The sequence below is a fragment of the Castor canadensis genome, chromosome 3, assembly GCF_047511655.1.
Source record: "Castor canadensis chromosome 3, mCasCan1.hap1v2, whole genome shotgun sequence".
NCBI classification, from domain to species: Eukaryota; Metazoa; Chordata; class Mammalia; order Rodentia; family Castoridae; genus Castor; species Castor canadensis.
In genome coordinates, this window is record NC_133388.1 from 158,931,742 (window position 1) to 158,954,943 (window position 23,202).

The 23,202-nt window shown below is 40.9% G+C and overlaps 1 protein-coding gene and 1 long non-coding RNA gene across 5 annotated transcripts in view; one reads left to right on the forward strand and one right to left on the reverse strand.

Moving 5' to 3' along the window:
- Window positions 1-6,754, reverse strand: part of LOC141421695 (uncharacterized) — a 61,478-nt gene extending 54,724 nt beyond the window's left edge. The window contains exons 1-2 of the long non-coding RNA XR_012446363.1: window positions 6,413-6,754; window positions 2,796-3,051 (exon numbers count right to left, since the gene is read on the reverse strand). This is a non-coding gene — a long non-coding RNA (uncharacterized lncRNA). The remainder of the gene's footprint in view (window positions 1-2,795; window positions 3,052-6,412) is intronic.
- A 15,704-nt stretch (window positions 6,755-22,458) lies between these two features.
- Mtdh (metadherin) overlaps window positions 22,459-23,202 on the forward strand; it is a 59,974-nt gene continuing 59,230 nt past the window's right edge. For 3 of the 4 annotated variants that reach the window (XM_020177551.2, XM_020177553.2, XM_020177552.2), the window contains exon 1: window positions 22,459-23,178. In XM_020177551.2, coding sequence (XP_020033140.1) covers window positions 22,804-23,178 — 375 coding nt within the window. In that variant the 5' untranslated portion in view covers window positions 22,459-22,803. The remainder of the gene's footprint in view (window positions 23,179-23,202) is intronic. The other variant, XM_020177554.2, reaches the window with a different exon arrangement.

Here is a 23,202-nt window from a genome sequence, read left to right on the forward strand (position 1 = left end):
ACACACTCTACTACTGAGCTATATGCAGCCACCATCACTTTTTAAGTTCACGATATAAAGTTGGTTGCCTTTTGCTTCCGTTTGGATGCTGTTCATGAATAATCTTTTCTTTTTTCTTACTACTTCTGCTCATTTCTTTAAATTTGGAACACTAATTTGGCTTTATCTTGACATTTGTATCCAGAAGTATCTACTTATTCTACTTTCAAATCATATATACTTACAATAATGTATGCATAGAAAATGCCTAGAAAACTATTACCAACACCTAATCCATTAAAAAAAGAAAATGCAGGCCAGGTGCCAGTGGCTCATGCCTGTAATCCTAGCTACTCAGGAGGCAGAGATCAGGGGAATTGTGGTTCAAGTCAGGGCAAATAGTTTGCAAGACCTTATCTCAAAAATACCAAACACAAAAAGAGGGCTGGCAGAGTGGCTCAAGTGGTAGACAACCACCTGATAAGCATGAGGCCCTGGCTTCAAACCCCAGTACTGTCAAATAAATAAATAAGAAAAAGCAGGGTCTCACCATATATGCCCAGGCTGGTCTTGAACTCACAATTCTTCTACCTCAGTCAGAAAGTAAAAATTTTTGATCAGACTGTTCATTGCCTTTGGGTAAAACATTCTTTAAAACTGCTATCGTGGACTGGAAGAGTGGCTCAAGTGTAGAGTGCCTGCTTTGCCAGCACAAAGCCCTAAGTTCAAACCCCAGTTACACACACACACACACAAATAGTTAAAATAAAAAACCTGCTATCATGTGAAAGTTAAAAGGCATAGATTTTATCCATCCCCAAATTCTAAAGTCTGACAGATCTATATTCAACCTCTCAACCCTGGGCTGGGCTTGGTGGTGCATGCCTGTGATCCCAGCTCTGCAGAATACATAGGTAGGAGGATCACTGTTCAAGACCCGGGCAAAAACTTAAAACCCTGTCCAAAAAATACCTAAAGCAAAAAAGGGCTGTGGGTGTTACTCAAGAGATAGAGCACCTACAGAGAGCAAACATTAGGTCTTGAGTTCAAACTCCTGTACTGAAAAAAAAATCCTAACTTTACCACCTACTAGTTGTGAGATATTGAACAAATTATCTAATGCCTGCATGTCTTTGTATTTTCATCTACAAAGAGGTGGTGATGAGAGGGCTAAAAGTGTGGCTCAAGCAGTAGAGTACCTGTCACACAAGTTCAAACTCCAATACTGCAAACAGGGGGAGGTGATGATAATACACCTTATCAATCATAAAGATTAAATGAAGTAGTGCTCAAATGCAACTCATGTTGCCTGGCACTGAACCCACCTACTTCCTAATTTCCGTGTGCTATCTTCCCTTTTCATCATGCAGACCAAGGGTTAGAAATTGTTAGAATTGAATGGTGCCTATAAATGGTATAGCCCTTGCCTAGCAAGCCTCAGGCCCTGAGTTCAAACCCCAATACCACAAAAAAAAGCAAAAAAAAGGGAGCCTTTAAGATTATCTGATCCAAGCCTCTAATACTACAAAAGAAGAATTAAGTTCACAAGAAATTCCATCAGAAATAGTATCTGTTCCATTAATTCAACTCTTGGCCAATGGATTAAGAACACTCTAGTCCCTGGGAGGGGAGGAAGTTCTCATTGTAAATGAGTAACAGGGTGTCCAGTTTATTAGAAACATGACACAATCATTTTTTCAAGGCCTGTAACAACCAGCTAGGATCTGAACCTAGGTCCAGTACACTGTCCATTAAGTGTGTCAGCTTCTCTTAGGTTATTTAAGGAACTATTTTTACTCCCATGAATGCCCATAAAATGTTTATATATAAACATAAAACAAAAAAATGTTATTGGGCCTTTAAAAAACTTATTTACACTGCAGAGGCATATCATTAAATATCCAAACTGTTCCAAAGATATGGGTCTCCCATAAAGATACACTAAGCTCATCAAAGGCTTGCCTTTGTTTGTTCCCTTAGTATAAAATTTTTAACCCAAATTCAAATTCTTTGTAATAGATCCATTTAAAGATCACAAGACTGAAAATGCAGAGCTATAATTAGCTCAAGAAAATCATGAAATCTTACAGGAAAAAAAGATTTAATGTATCAGACCACAATGACTTGGACCATGGTAATAATGAATGTAGCTTCCAACATTCTAAGATTACAAGGACTCAGAGAAACAGCAGCCTTGGAGAATAGGTTTCCTTGTATAAAATTTACATGGCAGTCCTACTTTTCTGGTGTGCAGTCACCAGGCACTCTCCTTTGAATAGTGAACAACCTGACCTCCTTATCTAACACCCTCAAAATGGCCCCTGGCCTTTCAGACTATACTGTTGCTTACATCCTATGGTACCATTCCAGCCTGAAATACAGATCCCATTATTCAAATCTCTCTGACTCTCAGTGTGGCAACCAGTTCATCAGATAAATAAGTCAGTTTTAAATGGTTTTGAGATAAGACTAGAGTTACAACATCCCACCCCTTACCCTCCCAAGAAATAGACATGAGACAGACTTTCAGTGAATGTGGAGTTTTCCTCCCCATCTTTATTGCTTAACCTAAACAAATGCTTTCAATGGTAGAAAATTCATGCCACTGGAGCCAGAAGGGAACAATGGCATCCTGTATTTATCAGATGCCTAAAGACTCGCAGAGCACTAATGAAACACAATAAGGCTGGGTGAGCCTTTGAAGTCTCCTCAAAGAAGCCCAAGCATAGGACAATGCAGTCCTGGTCTATTATCAAATCTCTTAGCCACCGTGGCTCTAGTATGGCACGGATGGCCATCCCCAGTCACTTGCTCACCTGCTGCTGAGGTTCTGATGCTCCCACATGGTCCATAGCACAGATGCAGCATGAGACCTCTCCCCACTGCTCTGGGGCCCCTGGCCTTTTTGTTGATCCTTTTCTTCAGCCCACTTGGACACAGGCTGGAACATGCACTCTGCTTCCCAGCACTTCACTTGCACTCTTCTTACCCTTCCTAGGTAGGGCTCAAAAGGCCAAAATGGAGCATAGGTCAGGCGACTGGAGGAGACTGCTGCTTTCCTCCAGGGCATCTCTGGTAAAGGTGGACATTGTCAAAGCCTGACAACAGAATTTTCACTGCATGTAAACTCAAAGCACAGTTAGCTGTCTGTATCTGTAGGTTCCAAATCCACAGATTTAACTAATTGTAGATAGAAAAAAATATTGTATCTGCACTGAACATGTACAATTTTTTCTTATATTTCTCTAAACAATACAACTATTTAGACAGCCCTTACTTTGCATTAAGTTTATACATAATTAGGAGATAATTTAAAGTATACAAAGGCTGTGCCCAGGTTGTATGCACATAATATGCCTTTGTATTAAGGCAAGTATCTTTGGATTTTGGTATCCAAGCCAGTCCTGGCACCAATCACCCATTGATACCAAGGGACAACTGTACTTTCTAAGGTTCAACAAAGAAACTCTTTTCATTTTTAAATTTTTATTCTTTTTTTTTGCTTTTCTTTTTATTTTGTTTTGTTTTTTGTTTTTGAGACAAGATCTCTCTCTATAGTCAGGCTGGCCTAGAACTTGTGATCTTCTTACTTCAGCTTCCCAAGTGCTGGGATTATAAGTGTGAACCACTGTGCCTTGCCCCAAAGAAGGTCTTTCCAGAAAGTATGGAAACCCACTGTAGCTGAAAACTGGACTACTTCAGAGCATTGATCTTTCCCAGTAATGTTGATTCTACCACAAAATTTCAGAATAAAGGATAAGCCAGAAATTTTCATACAGATAGGTTGTTCATGATTTTCTTTAAAAGTGTATGTCTCATAAGTGAATTTAAAGACCAAGTCTTGAAAGTCAAACAACAGACAGCAAGTAACAAGAGTTTCCATTGCCAAGACCCATAAGATATATAAAACAGTTTATTATACTTAGCCTTTCAGACTTGGGGGGGTTGTTTGTTTTTGTGGTGCTAGGGATCAAATTCAGGGTTTTGGGCATGATAACCAAGTATTCTACCATTTAGCTATACCTCCAGCTTCTTAGACTTGTTTTTTTACAACATATTTTCAGCATCGTGCTGATGATACATAGCTTTGCTTTTTTTCCTTCACAGTTGGATATGCAGTCAATCAGCTTAATCCAAAGAGCACTCATCTGAGACTGAAGATGCAAATTTTGGCAGGCCAGAATTTGGCTGGGTAGAGTAGTACATATCTATAATCCCAGTACTCAGGAGAGGGAGGCTGGAAGATCAAGAGTTCAAAGCCAGCCTGGGCTACATAGTGAGACAAAAAAAAAAAAAAAAAAAACAATAGAATCTGAGTTTTAGCTGGGGATATTTCCCATCCTCCCTTTTAGCTGAGGGTGACCATGTAACTAAGGTCTGGTCAACAGAATGTAAGCAGAAATGACACATACAACTTCTGGTTTGTGTCCTTTAAATGGAGCATGTATTTTTATTCTACTCCATGTTCCCACTTTGCTGCCTGGAATTTGGATTTGATGGCAAGTCATCTAGGATCAAGAAAATGAGACTAATATTTTAGGAACACTTAAACGTCAGGATGTAGAAGCCAACATATCAGCATTACGTGAGAAATACATCAAACTATTCATTGTTAATAAAAGTTTATCTTTTTTAATTCTGCCGGTCTTTGTTAAAGTAGCTGAGTCTTTATCTGAACTGAAACATCCTACAGTATCTATTTCAATCAGTATTGCATCAACAATTTGTATTTGTGTTAGTAATTGGTGTTTCATTTTCACTAATTTTTACAGAGTATTTAAGGCAAGGAGCAATGAGATATTGAAAGAATTATACAAATGTCTCTACAAAGCGGGATGATAAGTTTGAAAAATTGATGACATTAGCATGCAATAGTTCAAAATGGTCATTTTCATCAGCTCATTATAAAAGTCCAAATCCAGTAAACAACCTTATGGTCAAGGTTATGCAAAATGCTGCCTACTTAGAAATAACAATAACAGTGTGTGAAAGAATTGTGCCTGAACACCAAATTTGGTTCTTGGCCTTATAGAGCAGGTAGGGCAAAAACTAGAGGAAAGCATTCGAGTTATCCACAGTAAAAAGTCATTTCTTAGTGCTAAATCCTACTGGAAGATGTAACCCAATTACTCTAAATCTGTATTTAACAATCTTCAGAGTTTCCGTTTCAAGGTTGGTTAAGAATAGTTTATTCAGAAGAGAGATGGACTTATCCAAAAAGTTTCTGATATAAACTGAGATTGTGGTTGACTATGAGTTCTTTTAGAAAGTAGATTGTTGCAGAGAAACTAATGCAGAAACTTTAAAGCGACAGAGGCCAATGGAGAAGGGGACCAGGAACTAGACAAAAGGTCAGTTCAAGAAGAATTAATTTAGAATGTAACACATATGTATAGGAAAGCAATGCGAGTAAACTCCCTGTATAGCTATCCTTATCACAACTAGCAAAAGCCCTTGGTCCTTCCTATTATTGCTTATACTCTCTCTTCAACAAAACTAGAGATAAGGACAAAACAGCTTCTGCCTGGTAGTGAGGGGGTGGGGGGGAGAGGGAGGGGGCAGAGGGAAGAGGGAAGAAATGACTCAAACATTGTATGCACATATGAATAAAATAAATTTAAAAAAAAAGAAAGTAGATTGTTAGCAGATGCAAATTTCCATTCATAAATAACTCAGCTAAGAGACCTGGAAAGAAAGTTTTGAGTCATTTCTCTTAGAATTACAAAGACAAAGAAGCCATCAGGAAAAGAGAAATAATTTTGAAATAAAGAGTACTAGTGTCTTAGAAGGGTGGTGTTGAATATAACTATAATTTCTATTTCCATTGTAATTACCAGAAATAAAAGAAGGAGTATTGTTAGAAGAAGAGAAATGTGTATTGCTAGTCCTTATAATTCTATTTGGGCTACCAAAGTAGGGTGAGAATGGTAAGCCTAACTGCTGCTGGAAGAGAAAGAAATCACATGTCTTCAGAGAACTCTCAGGAAACATCTGGCAGAAATTATGAGAACTTTCAGTCTGACAAATTATGAATAAAGCCTAAGAGTCCTCTCATTTCAAAATGAAGATCAGTACGATAAACTAACTGGTCCATTTCCATCTGGTCACAAAAGTCATCCATGACTCTTCTCTGCCCATTTTCCCACTCTTATCACCACTCATCCTTATTCCCTCCACCATTGAGTTTAGGTTCTAGGTGCCTAGTGTCTTTGACCATTGAAACAGTTTCTGCTGCACTTCATTTTCCAGTTACCACATTCATTAATTTGTTAGCTCAACAAAATTTATACTAGTAGGTATTTCAGTACAAGCTACGAGTACCACAGTAGGCAAGTTGACACCTCGTTTGCCCCTTATAGAGTTTATACTCTAATAAGCAGATAAATTTTATGACATTCTTCCTCAAAGACTACAGAGTAATCCCAGGTCTTACCTTGTATTATGAATTGAATTGTGTCTCCTGCCACCAGATTCATATGCTGAAGTCCTTGTCCCCAGTATGACTGTATTTGAAGACAGAGCCTTTGAGGAGGTAATTACGGTCAAATGAAGTCACAAAGGCAGGGCCCTAATTTGACAGGACTGGTATCCTTATAAGAACAGGAAAAAACACCAGAGACCTCTTTCTTTCTTGCTCTCCCCATGATGTACAGAGGAAAAGCTAAATGAGGACATAGTAAGAAGGTGGCTATCTCCAAGACAAGGCAAGAGGACTCAGGAGAAAACTAACCCTGGCAACGCCAACCTCCAGAACTGTGAGAAAATAAACATCTTGTTTAAGCCACCCAGTGTGTGACTTTCTATTATAGCTCAAGCTGATGAATACATCCTGTTATTCTTCTCACCAGTTTCTATTCACTAATATCATCCCTTGGTAAGTAAAATTCTCCAAAGACACCACTTCATTTCTATTCTAAGCATTTGTGCAGGTTGCTTTTTGCTCATCATCATCACGAGACCAGACTGCTTTAATAATGGACCCCATTATGAGATGGCCAAGTAGCTCAAGTGGTAGACTGCCTGCTTAGCAAGTGTGAGGCCCTGAGTTCAACCCAAGTACTGGGAAGGAAGGAAGAAAGGAAGGAAGGAAGGGAGGGAGGGAGGGAGGGAGGAAGAAAGGAAGCAGGGAGGAAGGGAGGGAGGAGAAAAAGGAAAGGAAAGGTAAGAAAAGAAAGGAAAAGAACCCCATTATTTCTTGAAGCATAACTGCAGGCAAAGTTTATTAGTCTCTCTCTTAGATCTTCCTGCCTATGATTGAAGTTTGAGTATTCAGAAGAGGAGTCTACACCCAAAGCACTAATAGAGGGTTCTCCCACTGTAGTTGCAAAGTACACACAGGGAACTAATCCACCTCTTAGGAACCAGAATAGTAAAGTAACTGCTGCTTTTGCATCTGTCTAGCACATCCATGTGTACAGATTTCCAAGTAGGAAGTTGACCAAAACCAGGTACAATTATGAAATTTCATTTTAAAGTATTTAAGTATTCCATATTAAAGTTTTAAACATTTTTTCCTGGAAAATGATGGTCTAACATATTTATCTAAAAGTGACATGTTACCTATTGGTAATGATGATAGATTTGTACTGAAGTAATTAAAGCTCTCATACATATTCACAAAATGGTTGGTTAGGATTAAGGGTCATAGGATAGGCAAAATGAATTTATCCAAATAGTAACCATACCTGCAATTCACTCATGCCATATGCTAAGGCAAAAAGAGAGAGGAAAGCAGCAAGAAAGGAGGGGAGGGAAGGAGGGATAGAGGGAGAAAGGAAAGAAGTTAGGCCACGTGGACATCATAAACTTCCTAACTGCCAAAGCTCAGTTTTAGATGGCACACTCAGTTCTTTTGTCAGCTTGAGTATCTGTAGTCACTAATTTACATACACACTGGGGTCTTTCCCAGCAGGGACAGCTGCTTCTCTCCATTCTACTCAGTCCCCAGAAAAGTTACTCATTTTTATGAACTTCAGGTTTCCAGTGAGGTTTGAGGTGTTGATTTTTTTTTTTTATTCTCTTCCAAGAGAGGCTACCTATTGCCTCTGAAAAAAGTTTTCCTTTTAATAATGAAAGTTTCAGTTTGGGGTGTGGCTCAAGTGGTATAGCATCTGCCTGGGAAGCATGAGGCCCTGAGTTCAAACCCCAGTATAGGAAAAAAAAAAAAAGTTTCACAACTTTAGAAAACACCTTAAAATATAACTGGAACCTTAAAAGTCACCAGGTATATAATAGAGGACATGGATTGACCTATTTTAACACCTAGTCATGGCATTATTCAGCAAAGTGGGCCTTGATGAAAACAACACTCAAACAACACAACTCTTCAGAAGCATTTCCCAGGGAGGCATTGTAAATTTAAATTATTCTAGCTAATATTATTAGTGAAAAAATTACAATCTTAGGTGCCATGTGCAGTGATTCATGCCTGTAATCTCAGAAACTTGGGAGGCTGAAGGAGGAGGATCTTAAGTTTGAGGCCAGCCTGTGTTACAAAGCAAGACCTTGTCTCAAAAAAAAATTACTTTTGGCTTAGTAATAAGCCATTTACTGATTATTTTTTTAAAAGGAAGACATCTTATTTTGATTTAAGAAAAAAAAAGGATAACGATAATGCTTCAGGCACGTTAATGTGGTGATGCACATCTGTAATCCCAGCACTCAGGAGGCTGAGGCAGGAAGCTTGTGAGTTCACGGCCAGCCTGAGATATACAGTGAGACCCTATCTCACCCTCCTCTACTACCACCAAAAGGGATTTTGTATAGTCATAAAATATTTAAATAATTCAGAAGACTATTTAGAAAAGTAAATAACATTTAAAGATCCTAGTTCCTAGATGTAGCTATTGTAAAGATTTTGAAGAGTATCTTTCTAACTATCCATGAATGTGTGCATATTCTAAAATGCTAATTAACTAATATTAAGCATGTTATTTTGTAACCTCATTTATTTGTTTGCAATGTGGCTTTCTATGTCGCTGAGCAGTTGATACACACAAATACATACCATATTCTTTAATGACTGCATGGTCTCACTAGCCGGTATATCTCAATGTATTCAATCACTCCTTTACATTTCCCTTAATTTTTTATTAATGACTACATGGTTTCTTTCACTTTTGTGCTTTTGCCCAATTAATTTCTTTGAATACTTTCCTAACAGTTATCTGCCATCTAGGTCTCTCCCACTTTAACTTTCTTTAAAAGTTCACTCACTGACATACTTTGAATCTGGAATGTCTCGGAATTTTACTAGATCAAAAGATATTTACCTGTAGTTTTGTTTTCTGAGACAGGGTCTTACTCTGTAGCCAAGACTGGCCTAGAAGTCTGAATGTAGTTCAGAGTCAGTCTCTTTAGTGCTAGGATTACAGGCATGTGCCACCATGCCCCGTAGATACATTCTCAAATTACCTCAGAAAGTTGTCCATCAATTTACTCCCAACAAAACTACAAGAATGCTTTTCCTCCACAAACTTGCAAACACAGATATTATTCCTGCTTTCTAACTTTGACAATATAATGGGTATATTAGCTTTATTGCTGTGTAACAAATTACCCCAAACTCAGCACATTTTCTTGCTTTTTCTCTGAATCAGGAGTTCAGGCATTTTTATGGGGTCCTCTACTTTAAGGTCTCTCACAAGGATGAAGTCAAGGGGTTTAGCCAGGGCTAGGGTCTCACTGGAAGACTCAGATGAAGAAGGATTCACTCCCAAGCTTCTTACATGGCTGTTGGCAGGATTCAGTTCCATAGGGGTTACTAGATGGAGGGCCTCAGTTCCAGCTGACTGTTTGCTACAGGCTGCTTTGTATGTCCTCTGTACCTCTCCAACATGGTAATTTGCCTCATCAAAGCCATCAAGGAAGAATTTTTGACAAGCCAGACAGAAGTCAGAATCTTGCAATCTGATCACAGAAGTGACATTATCTTGACTTTGAGGTATTCTATTGGTTAGAAGCAAGTTACTTAAAAGAATGTGATCCATGAATACGAGGAGGCAGGGATCATTGGGGGCCATTTTAGAAAACACCTACCAGTCTGTCCTCTGTTCTCTAAGGATTCACATCACTTCACGTGCAAAATACATTCACCCTCTCCTAAAGTCCCCAAGAATATTCTATTGCTGCAGGAAGTTGCTAGCTGAGATACGGGACACTGAGGCAGTTTAGCCGGAAGCAATATTTTATTATGCCAGCACAGACCCAGTAGACTTGTGTCCAAAGGCTGAGCCCTGAGAACAAAGGTACTTTTTGTACCCTTGCAAGCAGGTTACAGAGGCAATAAAATTAAAAAACAAGGTTTAACCCATATATGGTTCCATGCACTTCTATAGACTACTTCACCCTCGTGCTAAGTGCCCTTCCACCCTTAGTGCTATGTGACCTTCTTCACCTTCGAATTCTTTAGGCTTTTATCTCTCTGCTATGCCATCCCTTCCCCCTGCTACTTTATCAGAACTCAGGCCTGTTTTCTTCTGGCCCTCCTCCCTGCTGCATTATTCCCCCTTTTGATGCTCGGACCCACCTAGGGTCAAAGAGCATCATCTTGATCCTGGGGTTTGCATTCCCACAGCATCATTACATGTGAGGCCGTTTTTCATTCTATAATGGCCTCCATAATAGTCCTGACAGACTGCAATACCAGGGGGACCAGGCAGGGCAGTATTAAGCATGCACCCAGGATTAGGCCTATTGCCCCTCTAGAAGTTTTGAGTCCACCTAAGGCAGAAAACCATCCTCCAAACAGGTCACTGGGATCCCATCCTTTCCAAGTCTGGATGGGACATGTGTGAGCTTTCTCATTCTGTCTGTGATCTCTTCTATGACCTTTCCTTCATTATCAATCTGTAAGCAACAGTTGTTCAGGTTAAATTTTCCACAAACTCCTCCCTCAGAAGCCAGCAAATAGTCTAAAGCCAAGTGGTTTTGATGGATGGCATTTTGCATCTTAGTGCTTTGTGTTACCAGCAAATTGAGGACTCTTGCAGTTTCATTGGTTATAATTTCAACAACAGCCTGTTGCCTGATGATGCACTTGAGTTTATATATTGGGGTGCAATAGCCCTAGGACCCGTCTTCTGCCCAGATGGCAGGAACATCGTACTGAATGATCTGCTCAGGAGGCCATTCATCTTTTCAATTACCAATTTGTAAGGCACCCCATTTTTGCCTACTTAATCTTTCTTCATATATGGGGACTCCCAGTTTCTCACCTTGTGTAAAGGGAAGCAAGAAGAAGGATGGTCTGATTGAGCCTAGCATACAAGACCCAAACCATCTTCTAGGTAGCACCGTATAAGCTTGCTTCCCACAGATCCAATACAGCCCCCTGGTTGCCCACCAATGTATGCTTGCAGTAAGATCATCCCATGCTTTCCAGAGATTAGAAAAGTTGGTCAGTGAGTGGGGTTGGGATTCTTTGTGGTTTGGAGCTTCCCACCATTGGGTTTCTTAGTCAGTGTCATTGTAAAACTTCTGTCCTAAACAAATTAAATTTCCCACCAAGGTGGAGAATTGGCCTTCTGGGTGGGAGATACAGTAATTTCCAATGATGGAAGTCTTTAGGAGCCAGGTGCCTTTCTTGTGTTTTAGGAAGGCAGTCTCATTAAAAGGCTCTCATGGGTCCAGCTCCCTTGCTTCCCAAAGCCAATGATCTCCCCTGTTGGTTCCCCCACAAACATAGCATGGAGTGACATTCAGTGTCTGGCTATAGACTCAGCCAGTGAGAGGAACAAGTTTTTAGCCTTAGTAGAGATGGAAAATTCACTCCTCATCTTCTCATAAAAGGAGTGAAAATCTTGGTAATTCAAGGTGCATCAGTGTCCCAGGGTCAAGGCCCCTTCCCTCTATCCTTATGCTAATTACTTGTCCCTGTGTCCAATCAGGTGGCTTAAGTACAGTGAAATTTACAGGGTTACAGGTGCCGCAGTTGCAGTCAGGGGCAGCTTTCCCCTTGTGAAGGAGGGCTGTGTATTCTCTGCCATGTGGCCCATGAAACACAACCCCAATAAGGACAATAATAAGAACACACACCATCACATGGTGTTCTTATTATTCACATCACAAGAGTTGTCTCCCTGGCACATGTACTTATCATTTGACATATAGGCTCTTTCCCAAGCTAGGCCCCCACAGCCACAGTCTGTACCTCCACACCCACCTGTCTGTGGCCACAGATGAATCAAAGAGCATTGACTCTGGTTTATCAGGACTAAACACCTGGCTGCGGCTGACGAGGTTCCCAGGGTTGCAGATGCCCCTGATCTCTAACCATTGCTCCCAAGGGCAGTAAGTGGGGTTGAAGCAGATATGCTGCTTACCATGGAAGCACACTAGATAGGTGGTGTGATTGTGAGTGCATGACCCGATGACAGAGCCTGCACAGGAATAGTGAGTATGGAAAAGTAAACTCTTAGTAACAACATTTCCTGCCTGAGTAGTACACACACACAGGTCACAGGATGAGGGCTATGGGGCTGCAAAGGGAACACAGATCAGTAACAATAAACAGTAATTATGCATCCTTCCCAAAAGAGGTAGAAGAAAGCTAATAAAAACCTTTTACCATGAGTCTAATCAGCAGCGGCTATTTCTGCCAAGCCTATGGCGAAGACTAGGGTGAGAACTACAGCAGCAGATATGGACAAGGGGTGACAATGCATTACAGTGAGATAACTGGTGTGAAAAACAACCCATTTGTCCCATCGGAGAGTTGACTCCTCAAGCTTCTGCCGTGCATAGACTAGTCAGCTTTCAGGGGTGACTAGAGCAGGGCTCCCGTCGTTCTTGGCCCCCTGTTGTTTCCTGGGAAGCAGAGGGACGGTGCTCAGGTTCCGGAGAGTGATCCTACATGGTGAAGCCAAATCAGGGATGCATTCCCACTAGAGAGAAGCTGGCTTGACTCAACTGTGGTGGATCCAAGGAGCAATCACTGCTACTTTAACTATGGTGGGAATAGACAAGATAACAACAAAAGGGCCTCTCCAATGGGGTTTTAATGGTTGGCATTTTATTCTTTTACCCAGACAATGTCTTTTGTTGTCTGTTTTTTTTTAACTGAGTACAATTACCATGGCAACAATATATTATCAGTATGTATGTCCAAGAAAACTTGTTGTTTTTAAAAGAAAAAAGCTAAAACCACCATTTTAAGTGTCAAATGACATGCTCAGAGCCAGTAAAAAGTTATTTTGTCTCTATTTTAGTAGAAGACCCTGTCTAAAAATATGAATTTGTGTCTGGAAGAGCTTTAATGCTAAATAGCCACACATGTATAAGAACCATTTCCTCAATCCTCTTGGCCTTGGTTATTTTTGAGAGGTCTGGCACCAGTGATTCCATTTGAACTTTGATGGCATTCCCCCCTTGTCTCTGAGTAGTCTCTTCTGAAGATCTGTCTCCCATCTAAGTACTAACCAGGCCTGGCCCTGCTTACCTTCCAAGACCAGATGAGATTGGGCACATTCAGGGTGGTATGTCCTTAGACTGAAGATCTTCTTGATTGGTCTTTTTTTTTTTTTTTTCCTCATCATGAGGATTTGCTCTCTCCTGGATTTTGTTTGGTTGGTTGGTTTTTGTCCCACATCAGGGGGTAAATAATGACCAGATCAGGTGGGAGTCAGTGCCAATTAGGCCCTTTTGGCCAAATTTAAGTAACAAAGAGGCTTAGAAGGAATAGCTCTTAGGCAGCAGGCTTCTAGACAAGGACAATACAAAACAAAACCTAACAAAAGCAGATGTCTAAAAAGCTAACCTGGTTGACACATAAGTAGTTATTAGAGTCATTTTTTATGGACTTGATTGTAAATGCCCCAGAAGGATCAGAACTGTAATGACAAAAACTTAAGTCATGGTTAAAATTCTGGTGGACAATTTAGCAACTAACAGAACAGTTTATCAGTACCACTAACTTTTCATTACTGTGTTTATCTAAATTTTATATTTTAGAAGGCTTGATATACTTGGAAAACATAAATATATTTAATATGCAGGAACCAGCAACATCATCACAACTCTATAGAGGTTATATATACATATTAGTTTAGTTGTTCCTCTTGAAATAAAACCTTAAATTTTTTTCATCAGCTGGGGGAGGAGAACAGTGTCAGTGACCCCCAATAGCCCAGCCACAGACACATATAGGATACCAACTTCATTAGAATCATCCAGGACAATAGTAGTTTAACCATGAGGTCATCTAGAAAATTTTACATAAACCAACTCTTAAATGAACATGAGTCAGTTACCTTAGTAGTCAAAATCCCAGTAAAAATCACCAGAGAATACAGGTAAATATTTATGGGGACTAAGTGTAGAGTTAGGAAACATAGTGGCGAAGAATCATGGCTCAGATGTTGATAAGGAATCACATTCCAGATTGTTGACATTAACACAAGGCTCACAACATACAGCAGGATCCCACCAACCTGTAGTCAATGGAGCCCCCCTAAAATAACAGGCCCAAACTGGCCATCCTAGGCCAAAAATTCCCTCTACCTGCCATGTGGAAGGAGTAGGACTAACATCTCCAACTCTGTTGACTCCAATAAAAACTGGAGGTCTTGACTTCCAGTGTAGTGCTCCTTTCTGAGTTTTTTTTTTCCTTTATCTTATCTGGAGGGTGCACTTTGGCTTTGTTTTTGTTTGTTTGTTTACTTTGCTTTACATAAGTAAATCTGTCTCAACACACATACCAGTGCAGCAGTACTCCCTGGGCTCAGCTGCTTCTTGTCTCTCTATGTTTTAATAAACTCTTGTTGTCTTGACAAATTTGTGGATTAACCTGTAGCACCAAAAATTCCTGACAGTTGTCTTGACCAAACAAAACCATTTTTAAGACAATTTTTTGTAAATGCTATCAAGAACAATACAATATTTTTAAGATAGCCTTGTTATTATGAGCTTAGAGAATTAAGTTTTAGTTTAACATCAGTATGTTAAATTTTGACCTTACAAAACCTTTAATGTAACTGGATTTTAGTTAACTTAATTACTTACATAAGCATCTATAAACTCCATCTTTTTATGACAACTTACTCTGTATCCTTGTGACAACTTATTTTGTATCTTCTGGGGGAGCTTGTCTTTATCATTTTTTTTATTATTTAAAAGTATTTTTTAACCTTTTATTTTTTAAAAACCATACCCTTAATAGAATATATATGTATATATATGTGTATATATATATGTATATATATGTGTATATATATATTACTTATTGAAAATAACTCCTAAACTCTTTCACTTAGAATCTTATATTTGTATTAAAAAAAATTTCAAGCAACCTTGAAATTATTTTTTGTATAAAAACAATTTATAGAAAGCTCATTTGTTAATAGACCCATGTATTATAAGAGAGAATTAAATCTCAGATTTTATTTACAACAGAATGAAACAGGCTAAGGTCATTTTTAACTACCCAAATTTTAAGATTCCTGATGCAAGCTGATCTTCTAGTCTGAGCCAAAGTATTAATCCCTGAATGTCTGCATCCTAGTGAGACCTGACCGAGTTAAGTTTGAAAACCTGTTTTCTTAAAAGTCACAGTAGAACAGAGTAATAATTTTTTACATTGACTCTATAATAAGAACCGTTCTCAAGATGTTTACATATTTATGTGTAAAAAGCCTAAGCAGTTTATAACAGACATCTTTAAAACAAATACCCTGGTTTTTTGTTACCTTAAGTATCATATTAACTTTATAGCAGGAGAATATGAACCATTTTGAAGATGGTTCTTAAACCATCTTCAAAAAAAAAAAAAGTTTTATAAATTAAGCATGCCAGAAAAAATGTCAGCTCAAGTGTGCATAAGATGAGCTGGAATTCCAGGAGCAAATTAAATTTTGCCCAGTCTTTAAACAAATTCACACACACACACACACACACACACACATACACACTCACAAAATTAGAGTACACTCTCAAAACAAGAAAAAACTTTTAAATTATACCAGAGGGCTATCCAGTGGAATGGTGGATAATGCATCTGTTCTCTTGTGACTCTTCCTCTTGTGAGCTAAATTTTTTGTTACCCATCCCTTAACCTCAGTTGTGGCTATTTCCCAGGAAAAGCTCAACCCCCCCCCCAATTCTCAGAGGTGTCTTACACACCTTTGCCCTACTCCCTTAACCTGAGAGACCTGATTTCACCCCAAATAGAGTTATTAGGGGGTCTCTGGGAGGTGATCAGTCTCTCCTCTGCCTCCTGAGGCAGGTCTGAATTCAAACCCAGGTTCTTACCAGTCTGATAAGCGGTGCTCCCTCCCCTTGCTGGTTCCTGCACCTCACTGGGTTCTGATGTGTATCTGAGGCCCTCACCCCAACTCGCCAGGAGAACAAATCCCCCTCCGGATCAAGCTGTCCACTGGCACCTGGTGGGATCTCCTCCTGGTGGTCCAGCAGATGTACCCTGGTGACAAGGGAGGAGATAACTCACCATCGCCACAATCCTGGATGAGCCCCCAAGAAATGATGTGGGAAGTTGCTAGCTGAGATATGGGATACTGAGGCAGTTTAACAGGAAGCAATATTTTATTGTGCCAGCACAGACAGTGGACTTGTGTCCAAAGGCTGAGCTCCGAGAACAAAGGGGTCTCACTTTATGTACCCTTGCAAGCAGGTTACAGAGGCAATAAAGTAAAAAAACAAGGTTCAACCCATATATGGTTACATGCACTTCTATAGACTACTTCACCCTCGTGCTAAGTGCCCTTCCACCCTTAGTGCTATGTGATCTTCTTCACCTTTGAATTCTTTAGGTTTTATCTCTCTGCTATGCCATCCCTTCCCCCTGCTATGTTATCAGAACTCAGACCTGTCTGTATACTTCTGATCCTCCTCCCTGCTACATTTTTATAGCCCCTGCATCCAGAATCTCTTCACCTAAACCAAGCCCAAGTTAGGTGTGGTGGCAGAACTTGTAGTCCCAGCTACAAGACTGAGGAAAGAGAATCTTGAATTTGAGGCCAGTCTGGGCAGCACAGGCAACACAGTCTGGCTCTGTCTCAAAGTGAATCAAACCCAGGTATAGTTGAGGCTCCTGGGATGTAGTTTAAGTATGCTTCCTGGAATACAATCCCTCACAACTTACAGACCTGCAAAACTAAAGAGGCAAGTTTCCCTCCCCCTAGAAACCCAATGTACAATGGTGCTATATGCAAAGGAAAGCAACTATAAGCATTCCCATTCAAAAGAAAGGAAAATGGGAGGTACAAAGGCACCAGTGGTTCATACCAGTTCTGAAACACAACTTAGCAAATGTTAGAAATACCTTGATTACATTTCAGGTTTGGGAATAATTTTTTGTGGTTCTTGGCTTCATTCTCAGAGCTCTTGGCTCTACATTCTAAGTCTCCCTTTTTTATGAAAAAGAGTGTGAAGCTGAGTTCTCATGTTGTTTTCTGCTAGTTGAGCTCTCTTTCTCTCTCTCTCTCTCTCTCTCTCTCTCTCTCTCTCTCTCTCTCTCTCTCCTCTCCCGATGCTTTTTTCTTTATTTTTTACTTTTACTAGTAGAATGCTGAAAGATCAACACCTTTTCATCTCCTACTTTCCCTGTCCCTTTTACCCCAAATTAGCAGTGTTTTGGTAATGTAAATTTTCTCAAAAGCTCTGTGGGCCCTCTGTGCATTTCGCTGGGGTTCACTACATTGGATAAAAGAGATATCCAAAAATCTCTCCTAGGTAAGCCCTTCTCTACCTTGGGTTCCTGTTGATATCACTGAGGAACTTCCTTGGCACCTACGGTTTAAATAAAGGTTCCTTTCTTTTGTGTATGTGGGGAGGGGAGTGAATGAATATTTGATCCTTTGATCTTTCTGGGATTTTAACACAAGGTTATAGTCACATCATGGGCTTTTTCTCTATGCCACTTTTCATGAAGGTTCTTGGAAGCCATTTTTGATCTAGCATCTTCTTGGATATGAAGCACCTGGAATTTTCAGAGTCCTACCACCTTTTGTTTCTTCTTTTGAGAAGAAACTCAGTGGCACCTTCAACACTTTGCTTGGAAATATCCCATTACATATATCCAACTTCATCACTTACATGTTGTTTTTATCCTATATTCAGGACACTTGACTAAGTTTTCTGTCATTATGTTATTAAAAGGAAATGCTTGTTTCCTTTGAGCTTGAGAATGTCTTTAAAGCCCATATTCCTACCAACAATAGGCTCAAAGGCAATTTGGATTTTAGCACACTCCTCAAAATTCTCGGTCTGAAAGCTACTCCCACATTTTTAGCTTTTTGTTATAGCAGCACCCCACTACCAGGTAACAAATCACAAAAATAAGTTATCTGTATATCACCACAAATTCAGTTTAACACAATACCCACTGCTTCATAGTTTCTGGGAGTCAGGAGTACAGACACAATTTAGCTAGGTCCTTTGCTTTAGGGTCTCAGAAAGTGTTGCTTAGAACAGGGACTCATTTGATGCTCAATTAGAAAAGATCTGTTTCCAAACTCGTGAGATTGCTGGCCTGATTCTTTTCTTTCTGGGTTGTGAAACTGAGAATCTCGCTTTCTTGCTGGCTGCTGGTAGGAGGCACCCTCAGTTTTTTGCCACATGGGCCTGTCATGGAAGCTTACTTCACCAAAACCAGTAAGGGAACGAGAAAATTGTCTACTAGCAAGATGGAGACTACAATCTTACGTAGTCTTTGATGGGATGTCATCAAAGAAGTGACATCCCATATCCTTTTGTCATAATCTATTGATTAGAAGGGAGCCACAGTTCCTCCATTCTTGAGGGAGAGTTTACAAGGGTGTGAATACTAGGAGTTGGAGCATCTTAGTCTTTATTCCACAAAATACTGATGCCTTTGATTAGAGACATATCTTTGTACCAATATAAATGGCTATTAGTGTTTTTATTCGTGTAACTATTCTAAGTATGTTCTGAGCAACTTCTGTTGACTAGGCATTGTGCTAGGTATGGAGTACAGTATGATGGCAAGCAAAAATACAGCTCCTATTTTCATGGAAATTAGGAGTAAAAATAATTAAATTAATTATATTGATTAATATGAAATTATAATTTCCACAAATACTACGAAAATTTATGGTGCTGTGAAAACATGTCACCTAAGGAAGGTACCTGGTTGAGCACAGCTTCTGGGAGAAAATGACATTTCATTTGAGATATAAAAAAGTGAGCAGTAGTTAACTAGGAAAAGCAAAGAAATGAGCTGCATGCACAAGGAAGAGCATGCAAGGTGTTGGAACTATGGAGACCATCAAACGATTGAGGATTGGAGCAAAGAAAGCAAGAGGTGCCACCAATTCTGTTCTCTCTTCTGGGGTCTATGCCCATATATCTGCCTGTTTGGCATCTTCACCTGAACATTTTGTACTCCTCAAAATATATACAAAACCATGTTTACCTTGTAAAACTTAGTTCTTTCCCAATATTCCACACTTTAGTGAATGGAATGACCAGCTCTCCAACACGAACTGAGAAGCCTAGGAGTGATTCTTGACAATTCTCTCATCCCCTCACCAAATCCTATAGACTTTATCCGTACTTACATAACCATGTTTATCATAGTCCATATATACCATGTTCTCTCATGTCCCCTACTCTTCATTCTTGCTCGAGGCTGAGCACTTCTTCAGGTTCCTCAAAACTTTCAAATTAAAGTGTTTAATTAATACATTAGGGGGGTACAGCTCAAGCATTCCATGCCAGTATTCTATCCTCAGGACATAATAATGGATATTCACAAAGACTAAGTTACTAGCAATGTTAGTGACAGAATTGCATCTGATAGGGAAAACAAGACAAAACCTGTAAATAATCTAACTATTCAACAATATATATTAAATTTTAGTAGAGACAGACAATAGTCTGTTAAATACTATTAAAATGATAAAGTATTTATTGTACAAACCCATAAAAAAACTGCTTTAGTAATTAACAAGACTATAGTGGTAAGAAACCTTGTTCTTTAAAAGCATAGATCAACAAAAACTTTGAAATCCCAAAGTAACAAAGGAACATCCCACTCTTGTTAAGATCAGAGCCATATATGTGTCACTCTTTAAATCTTTTTGAGCTGCTTTATTATAGTTGACATAAGCTAATACTTACAGTACACAATTTGATGCCCTAAATTATGCATATTGCTCTAAAACAATCATCTCAATAATGAATACATTCATCGCTCCCAGTCTCATGGTACCCATCTTTAATACCTCCCTCCGACCTCTTTGCTCCTACCCCACATCCCCAAGTAACCACCGCAGATTATTTTGCATTTTCCAATTTTACATAAGTGGGATCATGCACTACGTACTCTTTTCTGTTTGGCTCCTTTCACTCGGCGTAACTGGGATGCATTCATGCTGCTGTATGTATTTTTATAATTCATTTTTTTTTTCTATTTCTGAGTGGTATTCCCTTGCTTGGGTCACTTCCAGAAAAGCAGCCCTTCTTTGCAACCCAGAGCACCTAGTAAGGGGTTTCTGACATTTTACATTTATTCTAACTTTGCCATTCACAAATAATTAGTATTCTCATTCTATTTAGACCAAAGCTAATATTAACGGCATCACACTTGGCCCTGCTTTGCTTAGAATCTTTCGAAGAATTGCTTCTTTTAAATTTTACCTAAACTCCATCCTGATGCACAGTAAGAAACCTAACTTTGTAGGATTACACCTGTATTCCTGATGGGCTTTACCAGATGTGTTTTACCAATGGACATGAGTGCTGATGACTACATCAAGTGCAAAACTGTAAGTAGTGTATGACCTTATTTTTGTTTTTAAAATTTAAATACATGGAAAGATGACAAGAAAGTTAAAAATGAGTGTTATCTGTATTACCACCTACAGTAAACATATGTTTTCTATTAAGATTAAAGACAATTACAGGAAAAATATAAGGCAATATGATTTTACTGAATCAATACTTTTGAGGCTGCCAAAAGGAAGTCACCCACCCCCATTATTGTAATAGTTTAATTCACAAGACCACAGGTATAATCTAGAATGGTCAGTAAAACTTCTTAGGCAAATCACGACCTTTTGAGTCTGGAACCTAAGTACACATGTAGGATTAAACCTTATTTCAAAAATATGAATGGAATGTTTTATTTTCTGGCATGTATAATTTAGTCTTTAATCATGTCTGTATAAAGTTTAGCAGTTTATTTTTATTTATAATTTACAAAACTTCCATTAATCACAACATGCATTACAACACTGCTGCAAAGTCAAAATACTTAGTACATTTTTGATATCCGGTGCTTTATAATTGGTTCACTTGCTTACATAATAATTATCATTTATGATAAAACACTGAGTTTCCTTATAGCAAAGTGAAATTTTAAAACCCTAAAGTTGGCCCCAAATATTTTTGTAATTAAAATCTGAAAAGGCTCTTCATTTCCTTCTAAACCGATATTCCACAGTTGATCAACAAAGAATATGAAAACAAGGCCAGGCTTAATGGCTCACACTTGTAATCCTAGCTACTTGGGAGACGGAGATCACGGTTGGAACCAGCTTGAACAAAAAAGTTCAGAGACCTCCAGTTCAACCAACGGCTAGGCGTGGTGGCGGACGCCTGTCAATCTGGCCCAAAAGCCTAATAACTGTGGTTCAGGCCCACCCAGGCATAAAGCTAGACCCTGTTCAAAAAATAACCCTCGCAGACAAACAAAAGGAGGATGGGAAGGGCTGGTAGCGTGGCTCAAGTGGTAGAGCGCCTGCCTAGCAAGTTTGAGGTCCTGAGTTCAACCCCCAGTACCGCCACACACACAGACCATAAAAAGCAAGATTGTTCTGAAATTCGTTTCGTGGAGTTGTATGAAACTTTAAAATAAAACGCCACGAGGAAGCTTCCTCTACATGTAAATACAACCTAATGTGCTTCCTCTTATTATTGCCTATTAAAGCTACAAATTAGTGGAAAAGTAACAGTGCCGCCCACGGGCTTTCCAACTTTGAATTCCGGACGCTCACAGCAGACAGCAGGAACGGATGAATGAGCACAAGGACGCGAACGCGCCCTGGCCAGACGGCAAATGGCAGGCTGGCGGCACTAGCTGGCCTCGAAGGGAGAGACCCAGTTGTGAATTAACCTGGGCCCATTCTGGAACCGTCTGGCCGACCAGTGACCTCAGGGGGAAAAAGCCGCTTCCCCTCCAACATCACACAGAAAAAAGGATGAAAAGCCCCTACTCCTACCCGGGGCGACTTTGAGCTACACCCTGCTGCGGGTTCCTAGCTCATCCATCACCCTGCGCGCGCACCCTCGTCTTCCAGGAGCGCCACCTCTCCAAGCTCTCTTAAGCTTCCCCGCCCCTCGTCCCGAGTCACCGTCCCCAAACTCCGTATCCCTTCACAGCCAACCACACCCACCACGCTTCGCCCCGAAGACTCCGGCCCCGCCCAGTTCCACCCGCCCCCACCGCGCCCACGTGACACCCACGCCCCGCCCGTCGTGCCCACGTGACCCGCTGAGGTCCCACCGTGCGGCGTGCAGCGCGGCCCCGGCCGCCATTGTTCCGCCGGGGGAGGACAGCGGGGCCTGGCGCTGGCGCCCAGACGCCGCTTAGCGGCCGCCACTGGAGACACTCCCTCTCCTGTCCCCCCTGTCCTCCTGGCGGCGGCGGCGGTGTGTGGCTGTTTGGGAGGGGGGGGACCTGGAAGCCCCCTCTGCCCTCCCCGCAGCGGCCGATCCCCGGCTCCGGCGCGAGGAGCGGCCGCGATGCGTTCGGCCTGAGGCGGCCGGACCCTCGGCGCCTCCCTTTGCCTCTTCCTCGGTGTGACTGCGCCCCAGCGTCATCCTGCGAGTCCCTGTGACGGAGGGAAGATGGCTGCACAGAGCTGGCAGGACGAGCTGGCCCAGCAGGCCGAAGAGGGTTCGGCGCGGCTGCGAGAAATGCTGTCGGTCGGCCTCGGCTTCCTGCGCACCGAGCTGGGCCTGGACCTGGGGCTGGAGCCGAAGCGGTATCCGGGCTGGGTGATCCTGGTGGGCACCGGTGCGCTCGGGCTGCTGCTGCTCTTCCTGCTGGTCTACGGCTGGGCCGCGGCTTGCGCCGGCGCCCGCAAGAAGCGGAGGAGCCCTCCCCGCAAGCGGGAGGAGGCGGCGGCCGTGCCGGCCTCGGACGACCCAGCGCAGCTGAAGAACCTCCGCAACGAGGAGCAGAGGAAGAGGAGCCGGAAGAAGCTTCCTGAAAAGCCCAAAGTGAGTAGGGGCGATTGGCCGGTC